The 17,775-nt window shown below is 40.4% G+C and overlaps 1 protein-coding gene across 3 annotated transcripts in view; it reads right to left on the bottom strand.

Moving 5' to 3' along the window:
* The window catches only part of PNPLA8 (patatin like domain 8, phospholipase A2), a 55,660-nt gene extending 46,257 nt beyond the window's left edge, over positions 1-9,403 (bottom strand). For all 3 annotated transcript variants that reach the window (XM_039472658.2, XM_074379224.1, XM_074379223.1), the window contains exons 1-2: positions 8,268-9,403; positions 7,976-8,125 (exon numbers count right to left, since the gene is read on the bottom strand). In XM_039472658.2, the coding sequence (XP_039328592.1) occupies positions 7,976-8,125; positions 8,268-9,320 (1,203 nt within the window). In that variant the 5' untranslated portion in view covers positions 9,321-9,403. The remainder of the gene's footprint in view (positions 1-7,975; positions 8,126-8,267) is intronic.
* Between the last annotated feature and the right edge of the window lie 8,372 nt (positions 9,404-17,775).

The raw sequence follows: 17,775 nt of genomic DNA, 5'->3' as shown, positions 1-17,775 counted from the left end.
ACTTGGGAGGCTGAAGCAGGAGAACTGCTTGAATCTGGGAGGTGGAGGTGGAGGTGAGCTGAGATCACGTCACTGCACTCCAGCCTGGGCAATAAGAGCAAAATTCAGTCTAAAAAAAAACAAAAAAACAAAAAAAAAAAAAACTGTGTCTAGAAACAGATCCATATATATATATATATATATATATATATATATATATATATATACACACACATCTCATTTATATGCCTCATTTATGATAAAGGTCTTTGCAATAAATGGTGCTGAGTCAACTGGATAAGTGTATTATTTAAGAGTCAGGACTTCTGCCTCACACCACACAATCAAATCTATTCTAGACAAATAGTACATTTAAGAGTGAAAGGCAAAGCAAGGTTTCAGAAGAAAACACAGAATTTTTTTTTTTTTTGAGACAGAGTCTCGTTCTGTCGCCAGGTTGGAGTGCAGTGGTATGATCTGAGCTCACTGCAACCTCTGCCTCCTGGGTTCAAGTGATTCTCCAGCCTCAGTCTCCTGAGTAGCAGGGATTACAGGCGCATACCACTACACCCAGCTAATTTTTGTATTTTTAGTATTGACAGGGTTTCACCACATTGGCCAGGACGGTCTTGATCTCTTGACCTTGTGATCCGCCTGCCTTGGCCTCCCAAAGTGCTGGGATTATAGGCGTGAGCCACCACGCCCAGCGGAAAATATTTTTATCACTTTAGGATAAGCAAAGATTTCTTAAACGGGACACAAAGTACTAACCATAAAGAAAAGGATTTATAAATTAGACAATATTAATAACATCTGTTCATCAGAAAAACCACGAGAGTGAAAAAGTAAGCCACAGAATAGGAGAACATTATTTGTAAGACATACACGTATATACCACACATGTAACAAGTGACTTACAGACTATATATATATATATATATATATAATTTGAGACAGAGTTTCGCTCTTGTTGCCCAGGCTGGAGTGCAATGGCGTGATCTCAGCTCACTGCAAACTCTGCCTCTCAGGTTCAAGCAATTCTCCTGCATCAGCCTCCCAAGTAACTGGGACTACAGGCACACGTGACCAAACCCAACTAATTTTTGTATTTTTTCAGTAGAGACGGGGTTTCACCGTTGACCAGGATGGTTTCGATGACCTCGTGATCTGCCTGCCTTGGCCTCCTAAAGTGTTGGGAGTGAGTCACCACGCCAGGCCCAGACATAATATATTTTTAAAATTCTACAAATAATGAAGAAAAACCTGGCCAACCCAATGGAAAAATAGGCAAGATCTAGAATAGAAACTTCATAAAGATGTATAACCACGGCAAATAAACCCTGGAAAAGATGCTGAATGTCAAAGCTATCAATAAAATAAAAATAAAAAAATTAAAACCACAATATAATATCACTTAACACCCAACAAAATTGCTCAAATCAAAAAGATTTTAAAAGGCCGGTGTGGTGGCTCATGCCTGTAATACCAACACTTTGGGAGGCCGAGGCAGGCAGATTATCTGAGGTCAGGCGTTCGAGACTAGCCTGGCCAACATGGTGAAACCCCATCTCTACTAAAAATAACAAAAATTAGGACAGGTACGGTGGCTCACGACTAATCCCAGCACTTTGGGAGGCCGAGGCAGATGGATCACCTAACATTAGGAGCTTGAGACCAGCCAGGCCAACATGGTGAAACCCTGTCTCTATTAAAAATAGAAAAATTAGCTGGGCATGGTGGCACATGCCTGTAGTCTCAGCTACTCAGGAGGCTAAGGCAGGAGAATCGCTTGAACCAGGGTGGCAGGGGTTGCAGTGAGCCAAGATGGCGCCACTGCATTTCAGTCTGGGCAACAGAGCAAGACTCCATCTCAAAAAAAAAAAAAATTAGCAGGGCATGGTGGCAGGCACCTGTAATCCCAGCTACTGGGGAGGCTGAGGCAGGAGAACTGCTTGAACCCAGGAGGTGGAGGTTGCAGCAAGCCAAGATAGTACCACTGTACTCCAGCCTAAATGACAAAGACACTCAATCTCAAAAAAAGATTACAAAATAAAGTGTTGGAGGGAAAGCAGAACACAGAAGATTCATACACTTCTGGTGAAAGTATAAATTGACACAAGCACTATGCAAAACCATTTGGCAGTAAGCACTAATGATGCAAATATGCTCACTCTGTGAGCAGCAATAGTACTCTTAGGTATATACTCCAAAGAAACGAAGACATATGTTTTCCAAAAGATACAACCCCGAAGTACTATTCCTAAATATTCCCAGACGCAAACCATCCAAATGTCTAGCAGAAGGAAAAATGAAAACTATACCCAGCAATATGGAAGGTTCTCACAAACATAATATTGAGTGAAAAAAAAGACATAAAAGAACACGTGATGCGTCATTCATATAACATGCAAAAAGAGGCACAACTAAGAATTATGCTGACAGAATTCTGAAAAACTGATGAACTTTTTTGGGGACAGTGTCTGGAGTGTTCGTAAGATTATTTCTCATTCAGGGTGGTGGTTGTATGTATTCCATGTGTGAAAAATCATGGAACTGTAAACTTATGATTTGTATAGTTTTCTATATATAATATTATAAAAGTGTTTAAAAAAATACTATTAAATGACATAAGCCATGTAATAGGGTTTTTGTTTGTTTGTTTTGAGATGGAGTCTCACTCTGGCCTGCTCCATTGCCCAGGCCGGAATGCAGTGGCACAATCTTGACTCACTGCAACCTCCACCTCCTGGGTTCAAGCAATTCTCCTGCCTCAGGCCACTGGGTAGCTGGAATTACAGGCATGTGCCACCACACCTGGCTAATTTTGTATTTTTAGTGGAGATGGGATTTCTCCGTATTGGTCAGGCTGGTCTGGAACTCTTGACCTCAGATGATCCATCCTGCCTCAGCCTCCCAAAGGGCTGGGATTACAGGCATGAGTCACCACGCCCAGCCTAATTAATTTTACTTGTTTCCATGTATTTATTTGTTTGTTTGTTTGAGATAGAGTCTCACACTGTCCCCAGGCTGGAGTGCAGTGGCACAATCTCAGCTCGGACTCCCTGCTTCAAGTGATTCCCCAGCCTCAGGCTCTCAAGTAGCTGGGATTACAGGCAGGTGCCACCAAACCCAGCTAATTTTGTGTATTTTATAGAGACAGAGTTTCACCATGTTGGCCAGGATGGCCTCAACCTCCTGACCTTGTGATCCACCGGCCTTGGCCTCCCAAAGTACAGGGATTATAGGCATGAGCCAACTCGCCCGGTGATAAAAAGCCTTTTAATAAACCCAAAGGATAGATGCATCCTTCTCACAAATTCAGCATCTTTAAAAAGGGAGGGGGAAAAGCAGATCATAGAAACAGGGTAGGTAAGGCCGGGTGTGGTGATTCATGCCTATAATCCCAGCACTTTGGGAGGCAGAGGAGGGTGGATCACCTGAGGTCAGGAGGTGGAGACCAGACCGGTCAACATGGTGAAACCCTGTCTCTACAAAAATACAAAAAATTAGCTAGGCATAGTGGGAGGTGCTTGTAACCCCAGCTACTTGGGAGGCTGAGGCAGGAGAATCACTTGAACTTGGGAGGCAGAAGTTGTAGTGAGCTGAGATCATGCCATTGCACTCCAGCAAGAGTGAAAAGAAGAAAGAGAGAGAGAGAGAGAGACAGAGAGAGAGAGAAAGGGAGGGAAGGAGGAAGAAAGAAAAGAGAGAGAGAAGGAAAGAAAGAAAAAGAAAGAAGGAAAGAAAGAAGGAAGGAAGGAAGGAAAAAGAAAAGAAAGAAAGAGAAAGAAGGAAAGAAAAAAGAAAGAAAGAAAGAGGCTGGGTGAGGCCAGCCTGGGCAACATGGTGAGACTGTCTCTCTACAAAAATACAAAAATTAGTAGGGTGTGGTGGTGCACACCTAGAGTCCCAGCTACTCAGGTGGCTGAGCTGGGCTAAACTTCAAAGGCAACAGTTGCAGTGAGCAGAGATTGTGCTACTGCATTCCAGCCTGGGTAATAGAGACTCTGGAAAGAAAAAGAGAGAGAGAGAGAGAGAGAGAGAGAGAGAGAGAGAGAGAGAGAAAGAAAGAGAGAGAGAGAGAGAGAGAGCAAGGGGGGGGAGGGAGGGAGGGAAAAAAAGACAGACATTTAACTTAGAAAAACCAAGAGTCTATAATATTTTTTAAAAGTACAAAAAACTTCATTTAATCACTGAGGCAGCTATTAAAGCAACACCTTATTTTGAAAACTGGTAACTAGATATAAAGAAAGTAAGCACTCCTCTTTCCTTTCCTGTAAAATTTGCCTTTGAGAATACCCAGATGGCTTCAGTTGATGAACGAAGACCCTACTTTACAGAAGAATGTCAATTATAATGCAGGAGTAAGAAAATTAGAAACTGGCCATTCTGCAACTCTAATGAAATTATTAGGTCTGGAAATGATTAGCTTAATGGTTGGTGAGATAATGGTTCCAACACAACTGTCCAATGAAAAGCATGTCATCACCTTAACCCAGTGGTCATCCTTAGCATTAGTAATGGTGGTTCAACCAACTGTCATGTGTGTCCTGATACGAGGCATTATGAGGCACATGACAGTAACCACAATGTGCTCTGACAACAAAATGTTTAACTCAATCAATCAAGCCATTATATTTAAATTCCAATGTTCAGGAAACGAAAAGGAAAGAAACACTGAGAAGGAAGAAGGCAGGTATATCCAGAAAGTGAGACATTCTGCATGTTAACCAGCCAAATGTCTTCAATTAAGTCAGTTTTAAAGGTGCAGGTGAAGAAGGTATGGCTGAAGGAATGCATTATATTTTAAGTGACTTGGAGAAATAATCAGATGCAATGTGTGATCTAGACTGGATCCTCAATTGAATCTAATCAGTTATATAAAGAACATTTTCAAACTGGGTATAGGATAAAGGAACATTTACTGATACAGGAAGGTATACATTATACGCTAAAAAACAGATTATAAAACAACATATACAGAATGAGTTTATTTTGGTATATATGTGCAAAGAATAATTTCTGAAGGAATACTGTGGCAGACACTACTAATGTTCACCAATACCCATTTTGCTTCCCCTTCCAAGCATACAAAGGGTTGTACTTTTCTGGCCATGCAATCAGACAGGATAAATACGTTGTAAGTAGAAGAAACCTATGGCAACTTCTGCTGAAATATTCTTTCCTTGCTATAGAAATCATAGAGGAAGGCTCAATTAAAATACAGTCAACAGGACAGGATCAAAGTAACCACCACATGGAGGTTCACTGTGCCAAAGAGTTACCCAAACTCACTGTCAATTTTGCATGAGCAAGAAATAAAACTGTTTTGTTTGGTCACTGAGATTTTTATTTTTATTTTTATTCTTTTGTTTTTTGAGATAGAGTTTTGTTCTTGTTGCCCAGGCTGGGAGTGCAATGGTGTGATCTCAGCTCACCACAACTTACAACTCCCGGGTTCAAGCAATTCTCCTGCCTCAGCCTCCTGAGTAGCTGGGATTACAGGCACGCACCACTACACTGGCTAATTCTGCATTTTTAGTAGAGATGAGGTTTCTCCATATTGGTCAGGCTGGTCTCAAACTCCTGACCCAAGTGATCCTCCCACCTTGGCCTCCCAAAGAGCTGGGGTTACAGGTATGACCTACAGTGCCCTGCCAAGTCGCTGAGATTTTGGTGTTGTTTGCTATTAGAGCTTAAGGCAGGGCAGCTTAATCTGATGAATGCGAATAAACTCTAATACATTACAGTGTTAAGTAATCTGAGGCTGGTAAATATACATTATTTTAATTTTCTTATCTTCTCTTTCTTCTAATTCCCTACAAAGCTTTGTGCTGCCTTCTTTCTCAATAGTCAAAGTTCTTCTGTTTAATTTAAAAATATAATAAAGGAGATCACCTTCATCACAAACAATAAAAAAATTATCAAAGACAATTCCCTAAATGTGGCTGTCATAAATGTAGCACACAAAATAACTCATTTTTTTTTTTTTCAGGGCATTAGGTATCAGACATAATTCCCTATATTTAGCTAGCATAAATATGGTAGACACATAAAAAAGTAAAATTCATACAGATGTTTTATAACAATTCTATCATTTTTAAAAAGCTCAAGTCTTGATAACAAAAAGTTTAGCTGGAAAAGTTCACACGAGAATATACATGCTGACATGTCTTACACAATTTGTCCAGTTCACTGGTTTTTAGATGATTATTTAAGGGAAGGGAGACAAATTTTTTCAGACTACCTAGACTTTTATTCATAATTGATCTGAATATACATTCCTGTATCACATTTTTTCATAGTATTGAAAGGTCCTTAGATTTGGGATCCGTAATTCCAGATAAAAGAGTCCTCAGAGTTTCAATTAGCAAAACTATTAATAATAAACTACAACTCAAAACTACTCAGAAATCCATCAGTAGTATAACTGGCCTTGTAAGAGAAGTCGAAGGGAGCCTCCTTGCCCCTTCTGCCATGTAAGCAGGCCATGAGAAGCCGCTGTCTAGGGGGAACGGAACTCTCACCGGACATCAAATTGCTGGTGCCTTGATTTTGGACTGTCTAGCCTCCAGAACTATGAGCAATAACATTCTGTTGTTTATTGCTTACACTCATTACTGGAGATAGTAAAAAAAGAAAGAGAAAAAAAAGTTCTGTTTTTTATTACCGAGTCTAAGGTATTTTATTATGACAGCCCAAATGGACTAAGCCCGTATGTAATTCTATTTAAGATCTTTGCTCTCGGTATATCACTGAAATGTGAAATATACTTAAAAGCATATGTATATTTGAGAACCTTTTCTTTAAGTAAGAGAGTATACAAATATAAAATATAATCCCAAATTTTAGGACCATAAAATACTGAAGCTTACCTATAATAATGTATGTGTTATACGATACACAATTAAGAATGGGTACATTACTCAAAGACAATTATTCAGCAAGGTAATTGTTAAAAAGTAGAATAAATGTGACCTAAGTTAAAACAATTTTCTGAATGGCAAGTTAAAAATAAGCACTAATAGGGCCGGGCGCGGTGGCTCAAGCCTGTAATCCCAGCACTTTGGGAGGCCGAGGCGGGTGGATCACGAGGTCAGGAGATCAAGACCATCCTGGTCAACATGGTGAAACCCCGTCTCTACTAAAAATACAAAAAAATTAGCTGGGCATGGTGGCGCGTGCGTGTAATCCCAGCTACTCAGGAGGCTGAGGCAGGAGAATTGCCCGAACCCAGGAGGCGGAAGTTGCAGTGAGCCGAGATCGCGCCATTGCACTCCAGCCTGGGTAACAAGAGCGAAACTCCGTCTCAAAAAAAAAAAAGCACTAATAGATTTCTAATGAAATGTAAGCAATATCTGTCATTACGATATTTTCAAATTTTTCACTGATTATGATAATCTTAATATAGATGTAAAGAGACTCAATCACATTAGTCATATTCTATAACACTTCTGAAAACAGTCCATTTAAATGGGTCTCAATTATTTTCAATATTTTTGAACTGAAAAAAAAAAGAGGCAAAGCAAAGCTCATTGTTTTCCTTAATATGATTACCAATTCAATCATCAGTAAGATAATTAAAATTTTTAGACTTTCAAATATGAAAGGACCATGAAATAAAAACAACAGCCTTACATATGAATTATGTCTCCTATCTTAAAAGAGTAGTTACATAGTATACATATTTACATATTTACATTACATACTGAAGAAAAATCTGGCAGCTGTTAGGCAATTCAACTAATATACTGATTATTTTATATTTTATAAATGTTTAATTTCAAAGTATACACACTGGTGCTAACAAAATAAAATGAAGTGATTAGCATAATGTATATCACAAAATAAATGGGGTACTGAATATACATCACATGTATAATAAAAACCATAAAATTCAAATAGAAAAATGAAAGGCTTTGCCTTCTCCATTTCAGAAGATTCTTTTAGGATTTTTATTTCAAGACAAAACTAGAATAAATAAATTAGAAATTACCTTGACAGCCACTCCTTTTCCTTCTGGAAATTCTAGAAGATGAAAAGTCAGTTCTTCAACCCTAGTAATGCAGAGCTTTGGGTCAGTTGTTCTTCTTAATGCCTGAACTAACGCCCGGGTCCTATTATCAATACTCACCCTTGCAATAATCTACAAAGACATAGTAAACATATATGATTAGAATACAAAACTGCTCTAAAGAACAATTAAAGTTTCTTAGGTTTCATTAGGAAATGAAACTTCTAAATTTGACAAAAAGCAAAAGAACCTAAAACCACACTGAACAACTTGCCTTTTCTCGCTGAAGAGATAAACGCTTTTTCTCCTCTGCATTTCTGTCTTTGCTGACAGCCTGATCAGTTTTAGCAGGCTCTTCTTGTTCTTCTGACTGACTCTTTGAATCATACTTTAATTTGGGGACAAGTCCACCAATATAACCTCCTACTAAAGCTTGTACACCTTCCGTGGGACGAGAAAGAAAGTTAGCAATACTTTGTTTAGTTGAAACTGGAAGAACATCAGGTATCGCACCAGGACTCACAGGCTTGTCCACAGTATCTAAAGATTCTGAGCCTGGCTTATCAGCCAGGATGGCAGGATCTGGAGAACTTACTTTCCTCTCTTCAACTTTTTTATCTTCAAGTTCTGATTCATCCTGGAAATGTTTATTTTCCTTTTCTTGAGACATGTTTTCTTTATGTTTGAAATATGAATTAATATGATTTGACAAAAAGTAGAATGACTCTCCAAATTTTGTGGTTATAGTATTTGTGTAATGAAAAAGACTGTGTTTACCTGTATCTTCTTTGTCTATAATGTGACTTTTCTCTTCTGAAAAAGGACTCTTTTCTACTGATTTGTCACTATATTTTTTCAGAGATTTGATGGCTTGTTTAATGTTTTCCTGTTTTAACCAGCCACTATCTGATACTTTTCTTAAAATTCGAGAACTTGGCTTAAATTGAACTAAACGTGAAATCATTTCATTTTGATTGCCAAAAACAGCCTTGGAAACAGAGTTCAAAGTACTTTTAATACGGGACATACGAATGTTCACTTTTGTAAGTCCCTTGGGAGCAGACGTGCTAAGTTTCAGAATTCCAATATGTAAACCATGGTTGCTTGGCGAGTAACAGTGCTTACTGCAAGAATGTGCTTCACTTTTGGTCCATTTACATCTCACTTTGTTTGTATGAAAACCTCTTTGTAGACTGATGTGACTTATCCTCCAGTAATGCTTAGGTGAGAACAAGAAATGCAGCTGCTTGCTTCTCTGCTTCCCACAAAGGCTTCTTGCATTACTAAGGAGGTAAATATATATATCTACAGTCAGATAAACAGACATAACTTAAAAATCGTTTATTTTCTATATGCCATTCTCTCACTTCATTCTTGAATGCTTCATTTAAGAAATGCCACAATTCATGGTCTTACCTGAAATAGCAAGAAAAAAAAATTAGAACTCATATTAAAAATTGAAATTGGGTATAACAGAAAATACAAGACTATTTGGACTAAACTCAGCAAGCTGTCTCAAAGAAAGCAGATAAAACATTTCCATTATGGCTGATAGAAATTTCATATTTAAGCTAATAGAAAATAATTTGCTTTCAGTATAGAGGTAAATAAAAAAAAGAAAATGAGAAATAGAATATTTAGGGAAAGAACTAATTTAGGGAAGTTTCCCAATAGATAAGTTTTCTTACAACAAATAATTTAATATGCAATTTAGATACTATGCTTTTTTCCCACCTTACTTATTGCTAAATTCTGAATTACTTTATGTGACACTAGACTTCAGGTCTTTGAAGAAAAAGGTCAGGTCTTTTTTTTTTTTTTTTTTTTTTTTGAGAGGGAGTTTCGCTCTCGTTACCCAGGCTGGAGTGCAATGGCACGATCTTGGCTCACCGCAACCTCTGCCTCCTGGGCTCAGGCAATTCTCCTGCCTCAGCCTCCTAAGTAGCTGGGATTACAGGCACACGCCACCACGCCCAGCTAGTTTTTTGTATTTTTAGTAGAGACGGGGTTTCACTATGTTGACCAAGATGATCTCTTGACCTCGTGATCCACCCGCCTCGGCCTCCCAAAGTGCTGGGATTACAGGCTTGAGCCACCGCGCCCGGCCTCAAGGTCAGGTCTTATACATCATTCATTGCAAACCATTTACAGAATACTTAATCTATACCAGACATGGTGCTAATGCTAGAGCCACAAAGTTACAGGATACGAAAGAACGTCCAGCCTGGTGATAGCTATGTGAAAAAGATTTCACTACCTAAGTAATACGTGCTCATTAAATCAAGTAACTCAGGCTAGAGGAAACTACAGCAACTAATATAGAAGGGGTTCTGGCCAGGCACAGAAGCTCATGCCTGTAATCCCAGCACTCTGGGAGGCCAAGGTGAACAGATCACCCAAGGGTAGGAGTTTGAGACCAGCCTGACCAACATGGAGAAACCCCGTCTCTACCAAAAATACAAAATTAGCTGGGCATGGTGGCACATGCCTGTAATTCCAGTTATTCAGGAGGGTGAGGCAGGAGAATCACTTGAGCCCAGCAGGTGGAGGTTACAGTGAGCTGAGACCATGCCACTGCACTCCAGCCTGGGCAACAAGAGAAAACTCTGACTGGAAAAAAAAAAAAAAAAAGAAGGGGTTCTTAAACACTATATAAAAATAAGAAAAGGATAATCCAATTTTAAAATGTGACAGTGAAAGAAAAGACAAACAGATCAATAGAACAGAAGAGAGAGTCCAGAAACAGACCCAATTAAATGCAGTTATCTTAGACAAAAGGGCAAAGGTAATACAATGTAGCAAAAATAGTTTTCTCAAAAAATGGTGCTGGGACAACTGGACATCCACATGAAAGAAATTAATCTAGACACAGACTTTACATCTATCCAAAAAAAAAAAAAAAAAAACTCAAGACAGATTACTGATCTAAATGTAAAATGCAAATGTATAAAACTAGAATATAGCCGGGCGCGGTGGCTCAAGCCTGTAATCCCAGCACTTTGGGAGGCCGAGGCGGGTGGATCACAAGGTCAAGGGATCGAGACCATCCTGGTCAACATGGTGAAACCCCGTCTCTACTAAAAATACAAAAAATTAGCTGGGGATGGTGGCGTGTGCCTGTAATCCCAGCTACTCAGGAGGCTGAGGCAGGAGAATTGCCTGAACCCAGGAGGCAGAGGTTGCGGTGAGCCAAGATCGCGCCATTGCACTCCAGCCTGGGTAACAAGAGCGAAAACTCCGTCTCAAAAAAAAAAAAAAAATCTAGACTATAACATAGGAGAAAACTTAGATGACCTTAGGAATGGCAATGACTTTGAGACAATATAAAACACACAATCCACGAAAGAAAAAAATGGATAAAGTGGACTTCATTAATATTAAAAAATTCTGCTCTGTGAAGGTCAATGACAAGAGAACAAGACAACAAGGCAGAGATTGGGAGAAAATATTTGCAACAGACATATCTGATAAAGTGCTTCATTCATAATATTTAAAGAACTCTTAAAGCTCAATAATAAGAAAACAAACTCAATTAAAAATGTGCAAGACTGTAACAGACACCTCATCAAAGGAGATATATGGACAGCAAATAAAGATATGAGAAGTTGTACCATATCATATGTCATCAGGAAAATGCAAACTAAAATAACCATGATACTACTACACACCTATTAGAATGGCCAGAATTCAGAACACTAAATGCTGGCAAGGACGTAAAGTAAAAGGAACTCTCACTGGTTGCTGAAGAAACACAAAATGGAACAGCCATTCTGAAAGATAGTTTGGCAGTTTCTTACAACATCAAATATACTCTTAACATATGACCCAGCAGTGGTACTCCTTGATATTTACCCAAAGGACTTGAAGACTTATGTCCATAATAAAATCTGCACATGGATGTTTATAAAAGCCTAATTCATAACTGCCAAAATTTCAAAACAACCAAGATATATTTTAGTAGGTGAATGGATAAACTGTGGTACATCAATATATGGTATGTGTGTGGTACAGACAGACAATAGAAAATTGTTCAGTGCTACAAAGACATGAGCTACCAGGCCATAAAAAGACCCGGAGAAACCTGAAATCCTTATCACTAAGTGAAAACAGCCAATCTGAAAAGGCTACATATTGTGTCTTAGCCTGTTCAGGCTCCTACACACAACAAAATCCCATAAACTGGGGAGTTTACATATATATGTAACATGGGGTGTGTGTATGTGTGTGTGTATGTGTGTGTGTGTGTGTGTGTGTGTGTGTGTTTTATAGACATGGTCACACTCTGTTACACAGGCTGGAATGCCGTGGCATGATCATAGCTCACTGCCACCTCAAACTTCTGGGTTCACACAATCCACCTGCCTCAGCCTCCCAAGTAGCTGGGACTACAGGTATACATGCCTGGCTTGGGTAGCTTATAAACAATAGAAATTTATTTCTCACAGTTCGGGAGACTGGGAAGTCCAAGATCAGTATTAGCAGATTTGGTATCTGCTAAAGGCCCACTTCCTGGTTCACAGATGGCTGCCTTCTTACTGTGTCCTCACATGGTAGAAGGGAATAACTAGCTCTCTGTGGTGTCTTTTAGAAGGGCACTAATCCCATTCATAAGGGCTATACTCTCATGACCTACCTCTCAATACCATCACCTTCACAGTTATGATTTCCACATGAGCTTTGACAAACACAAATATTCAGACCACAGAAGTATGATTCTAGCTGTGTAATATTCTAGAAAGGCAAAACTATGAAGACAGAAAAAATCAGTGCTTACCAAAAACAGAGGGTAGAAGGAATAAATAGGTAGGGCATAGAGAATTTTTAGGGCAGTAAAAATACTCTGTAGAGTATTATAATGATGGATATATATAATTATACATTTGTTCAAACCCACATAATGTACACCACCAGGAATGAACCCAAATGTACACTATGAACTTGATTGTGTGTGAATGTAGGCTCATCAATTATAACAACTCTACCACTCTGGTGGGCGATGTTGATAATGGAGGTGGCTATGCATGTGTAGGGGTAGGTGGTATATGGAAATGTCCATACCTTCCTCTCAATTTTCCAATGAACCTAAAAACTGTTCTAAAAAAAGTCTTAAAAAAAAATCTGCAGTTCTATATATGCCATACACACATAAACACACATACACACATATTAAAAAATAAAAAAATTAAAATCTACATATACAGTTGAAATCTTATGGACGCACATAAATATACACTAATTGATTCTTAAAGGGTAAAACCTGTTTATTCTTAAGAACTAAGATATGGGACCAAAAGAGAACGAGGAGAATGGTTTTTACTTTTCTACTGTCTGAATTATTTATAATGAGGTTTTATTTTGTAATTAGAAAAAGCAAAATATTTAAAGCACTGTAACAGAAGGTACCATGTGAATGAAAGACAAAGTGAGACAAAATCCAGAGAAGTTAAAAAAAAAAAAAAAAGAGCCGGGCGCGGTGGCTCAAGCCTGTAATCCCAGCACTTTGGGAGGCCGAGGCGGGCGGATCACAAGGTCAAGAGATCGAGACCATCCTGGTCAACATGGTGAAACCCCGTCTCTACTAAAAATACAAAAAATTAGCTGGGCATGGTGGCGCGTGCCTATAATCCCAGCTACTCGGGAGGCTGAGGCAGGAGAATTGCCTGAACCCAGGGGGCAGAGATTGCGGTGAGCTGAGGTCGCGCCATTGCACTCCAGCCTGGGTAACAAAAGCAAAACTCCGTCTCACAAAAAAAAAAGAAAAAAAGAAAAGAAACAAAGGAAAAAAAAAGATTAAAAACTGGGTAAAGTTAAAAAGGAATTCATCATGTGCAAAGATGAGAAGGAAAAGAGAGAATTTCAAATAATGGCAAACAAAACAAACACAGCCAGGAGTCTGAGACCAGGCCAGGTAAATGGTAAAACTTTTGTCTCTAAAAAAGAAAAAACAAATTAGCTGGGCATGGTGGTGCATGCCTGTAGTCCTAGCTACACAGGAGGATTACTTGAGCCCAGGAGTCTGAGGCTGCAGTGAGCCACAGAGACCCCATCTCTAAAACAAAACCACACACACGCACACACACAAGCAAACACAAAAAAGCATGTAAGAAAGCACAAATAGCGTATGCAGAGATTCCATGTAGTCTAGCTTTACTGCAGGACCTAGAGAGATTGAGAGAGACGTAGACGATGCTGAGAAAGATGGAACCGAGAACCTAGTCCAATTGTCCAAAAGATAACAGCCTCAACTAAAATCCTTCCTTCTAAATTGCACGTGCAAATTTAGTAAAGCCTGTCTTGTCTTCCAGGCTGAAGGAGCCCAGGGAATTCTATCCCAAAGTATGGCTCCCTGGTATAAGTATTTTGAATTAAAGGCCCATCAGAGATCAACAGATGCTAGAAGAGATGTTCCCCTATCTAGAAAAAGACCAGACAGATTCCCCAAGGAGAACAATTGTTTTCCCCCCTCAGGGAGGAGGGAAAACAATTTTATTACCTGCTGCAGAAAAGAAGACTGAAGAATGTAACCATACCCAAAGGACACTTTCACAAAATAACGTCTCTCAGGTCCATTCAGTTTCCAAAAAGAATACAAGTTCATTTCTGTCCTTCCAACTCCCCATCCATTCCTTCTCGCTAGTAATCGGTTATTGCTGCTCAATAGAATTACCTCCATTCCCCATCTTTCCGTCCCCTCTGAAAAAAGCTATATAATTATGTGGTCCCCAATGGGATATTTAAGTAATCATTGTGATTCTCACCTGTGCACATTAATAAATTTGTATGCCATTTTTCTTAGCAATCTGTTTTTGTCAGCTGATTTTCAGGGAACCGGCAGAGGTGGAACCCCCACCAAGCTCTTTTGAACTCCTTGCAACATGCAGTCATTAAGATAAACCCAGCTGGGTGCAGTGGCTCATGACTGTAATCCCAGCACTTTGGGAGGCTGAGGCAGGTGGATCATGAGGTCAGGAGTTGGAGACCAGCCTGGCCAATATGGTGAAACCCTATCTCTACTAAAAATACAAAAAATCAGCCATGCATGGTGGCAGGTGCCTATAATCCCAGCTACTCAGGAGGCTGAGGCAGGAGAACGACTTGAACCCATGAGGTGTAAGTTGTGGTGAGCCGAGATGGCATCACTGCACTCCAGCCTGAGTGACAGAGCGAGACTCCATCTCAAAAAAAAAAAAAAGATAAACCAACTTAACATAAAAGCAGCGCAGCCCAATGACATGGAAATACTTAATATAAAATATTTGTAGAAAAAAAGCCATGCTCTGTTTTCACTTATATGTGGGAGCTAAAAATTGGATCTCATAGAGATAGAGAGTAGAATGACAGTTACCAGAGGGCAAGAACAGTATGTGTGAGGGCAAGTCAGGGGCTGGAAAGGAGGGGATAAGAGAGGGTGGTTAGGGCCGGGTGCGGTGTCCCAGCACTTTGGGAGGCCGAGGCGGGTGAATCACGAGGTCAAGAGATCGAGACCATCCTGGTCAACATGGTGAAACCCCATCTCTACTAAAAATACAAAAAAATTAGCCGGGCATGGTGGCGCGTGCCTGTAATCCCAGCTACTCAGGAGGCCGAGGCAGGAGAATTGCCTGAACCCAGGAGGCAGAGGTTGTGGTGAGCCGAGATCGCGCCATTGCACTCCAGCCTGGGTAACAAGAGCGAAACTCTATCTCAAAAAAAAAAAAAAAAAAAAAAAGAAGGCCGGGCGCGGTGGCTCAAGCCTGTAATCCCAGCACTTTGGGAGGCCGAGGCGGGTGGATCACGAGGTCGAGAGATCGAGACCATCCTGGTCAACATGGTGAAACCCCGTCTCTACTAAAAAATACAAAACATTAGCTGGGCATGGTGGCACGTGCCTGTAATCCCAGCTACTCAGGAGGCTGAGGCAGGAGAATTGCTTGAACCCAGGAGGCGGAGGTTGCGGTGAGCCGAGATCGCGCCATTGCACTCCAGCCTGGGTAACAAAAGCGAAACTCCGTCTCAAAAAAAAAAAAGAAAGAAAGAAAGAAAGAAAATACACTTAAAAACATCATGTTGTGTCGGGCGCGGCGGCTCAAGCCTGTAATCCCAGCACTTTGGGAGGCCGAGGCGGGTGGATCATGAGGTCGAGAGATCGAGACCATCCTGGTCAACATGGTGAAACCCCGTCTCTACTAGAAATACAAAAAATTAGCTGGGCATGGTGGCGCATGCCTGTAATCCCAGCTACTTGGGAGGCTGAGGCAGGAGAATTGCCTGAACCCGGGAGGCGGAGGTTGTGGTGAGCCGAGATCGCCCCATTGCAATCCAGCCTGGGTAACAAGAGCGAAAGAGCGAAACTCCGTCTCAAAAAAAAACAAAAAACAAAAAACAAAAACATCATGCTGTAAACTGTAAATATGGGCCGGGCACAGTGGCTCACAATCCCAGCCCTTTGGGAAGCCGAGGCGGGTTGATCATGAGGTCAAGAGATCGAGACCATTCTGGTCAACATGGTGAAACCCTGTCTCTATTAAAAATACAAAAAATTAGCTGGGCATGGTGGTGCGTGCCTGTAATCCCAGCTACTCAGGAAGCTGAGGCAGGAGAATTGCCTGAACCCAGGAGGCGGAGGTTGCGGTGAGCCGAGATGGTGCCATTACCCTCCAGACTGGGTAACAAGAGCAAATCTCCGTCTCAAAAAAAACCTGTAAATACATACGCCTTTATCTGGCAATTTAAAAAATAAAAAATAATTTTATAAAACAGTAAATCCCACCTGTAGTCCCAGCTACTCAGGAGGCTGAGGCAGGAGAACTGCCTGAACCCAGGAGGCGGAGGTTGTGGTGAGCAGAGATCATGCCACTGCCGGCCTGGGTAACCAAACCGAAACTCCGTCTCAAAAAAAAAAAACAAAAACAAAAAAACAAAAACCCAGTAAATCCATGCTCAAAGTCAACAGCAAAACATCTCCAGGTTTAAGAGAAACCACAGGCCTGGATCTGCAGTCATACTGTCCTCAAGGTGCAGATACCCTATGGGCAATGGAATCCCACATCAAGCGACCACTACTGAAAATGAACTCGCTGAAGTTACAAAACATGCAAAGAAATGTACCAGCACCTCCAGAGAGAATCAGCAAATATAGCCAGAAAAAGCTGTGTAACTAAGATTTAGAAATAGAAAAAAATTAAGGTCTAAAATGTTCAAAGATGAAACAGAAGGAACAAAAATAGAGTCAAAAAGAGAACTGTACCAAGAATAAACAGGGAGAGCAAAATCTTAGAAATGAAAACTCTAGCTATATGCTAGCTACAAACACACCTACACCAAGATGAAAAAGAAAGGCTGAAAATACACAACCGGGAAAAACGTTATACCAGACCTAAACTAACCATCAGAAAGTAAAAAGCCTTTGAAGGTAAACATAAGGGAAAGGCATTTATTAAGGATAAAAAGGAGATACTACACGCCGCGCGCAGTGGCTCAAGCCTGTAATCCCAGCACTTTGGGAGGCCGAGGCGGGTGGATCACGAGGTCAAAAGATCGAGACCATCCTGGTCAACAACGTGAAACCCCATCTCTACTAAAAATACAAAAAATTAGCTGGGCATGGTGGCACGTGCCTGTAATCCCAGCTACTCAGGAGGCTGAGGCAGGAGAATTGCCAGAACCCAGGAGGCAGAGGTTGCGGTGAGCGGAGACCGCGCCATTGCACTCCAGCCTGGGTAACAAGAGTGAAACGCTGTCTCATTTTTTTAAAATAAGGAGATACTACCCAATAATAAAGGAATGATCCATTTACTTATTAA

Source organism: Saimiri boliviensis, chromosome 10 (genome assembly GCF_048565385.1).
Source record: "Saimiri boliviensis isolate mSaiBol1 chromosome 10, mSaiBol1.pri, whole genome shotgun sequence".
Taxonomy (NCBI): Eukaryota; Metazoa; Chordata; class Mammalia; order Primates; family Cebidae; genus Saimiri; species Saimiri boliviensis.
Note: the sequence above shows the minus strand (reverse complement) of the source record. Positions and strands in the feature narration are given on the sequence as shown.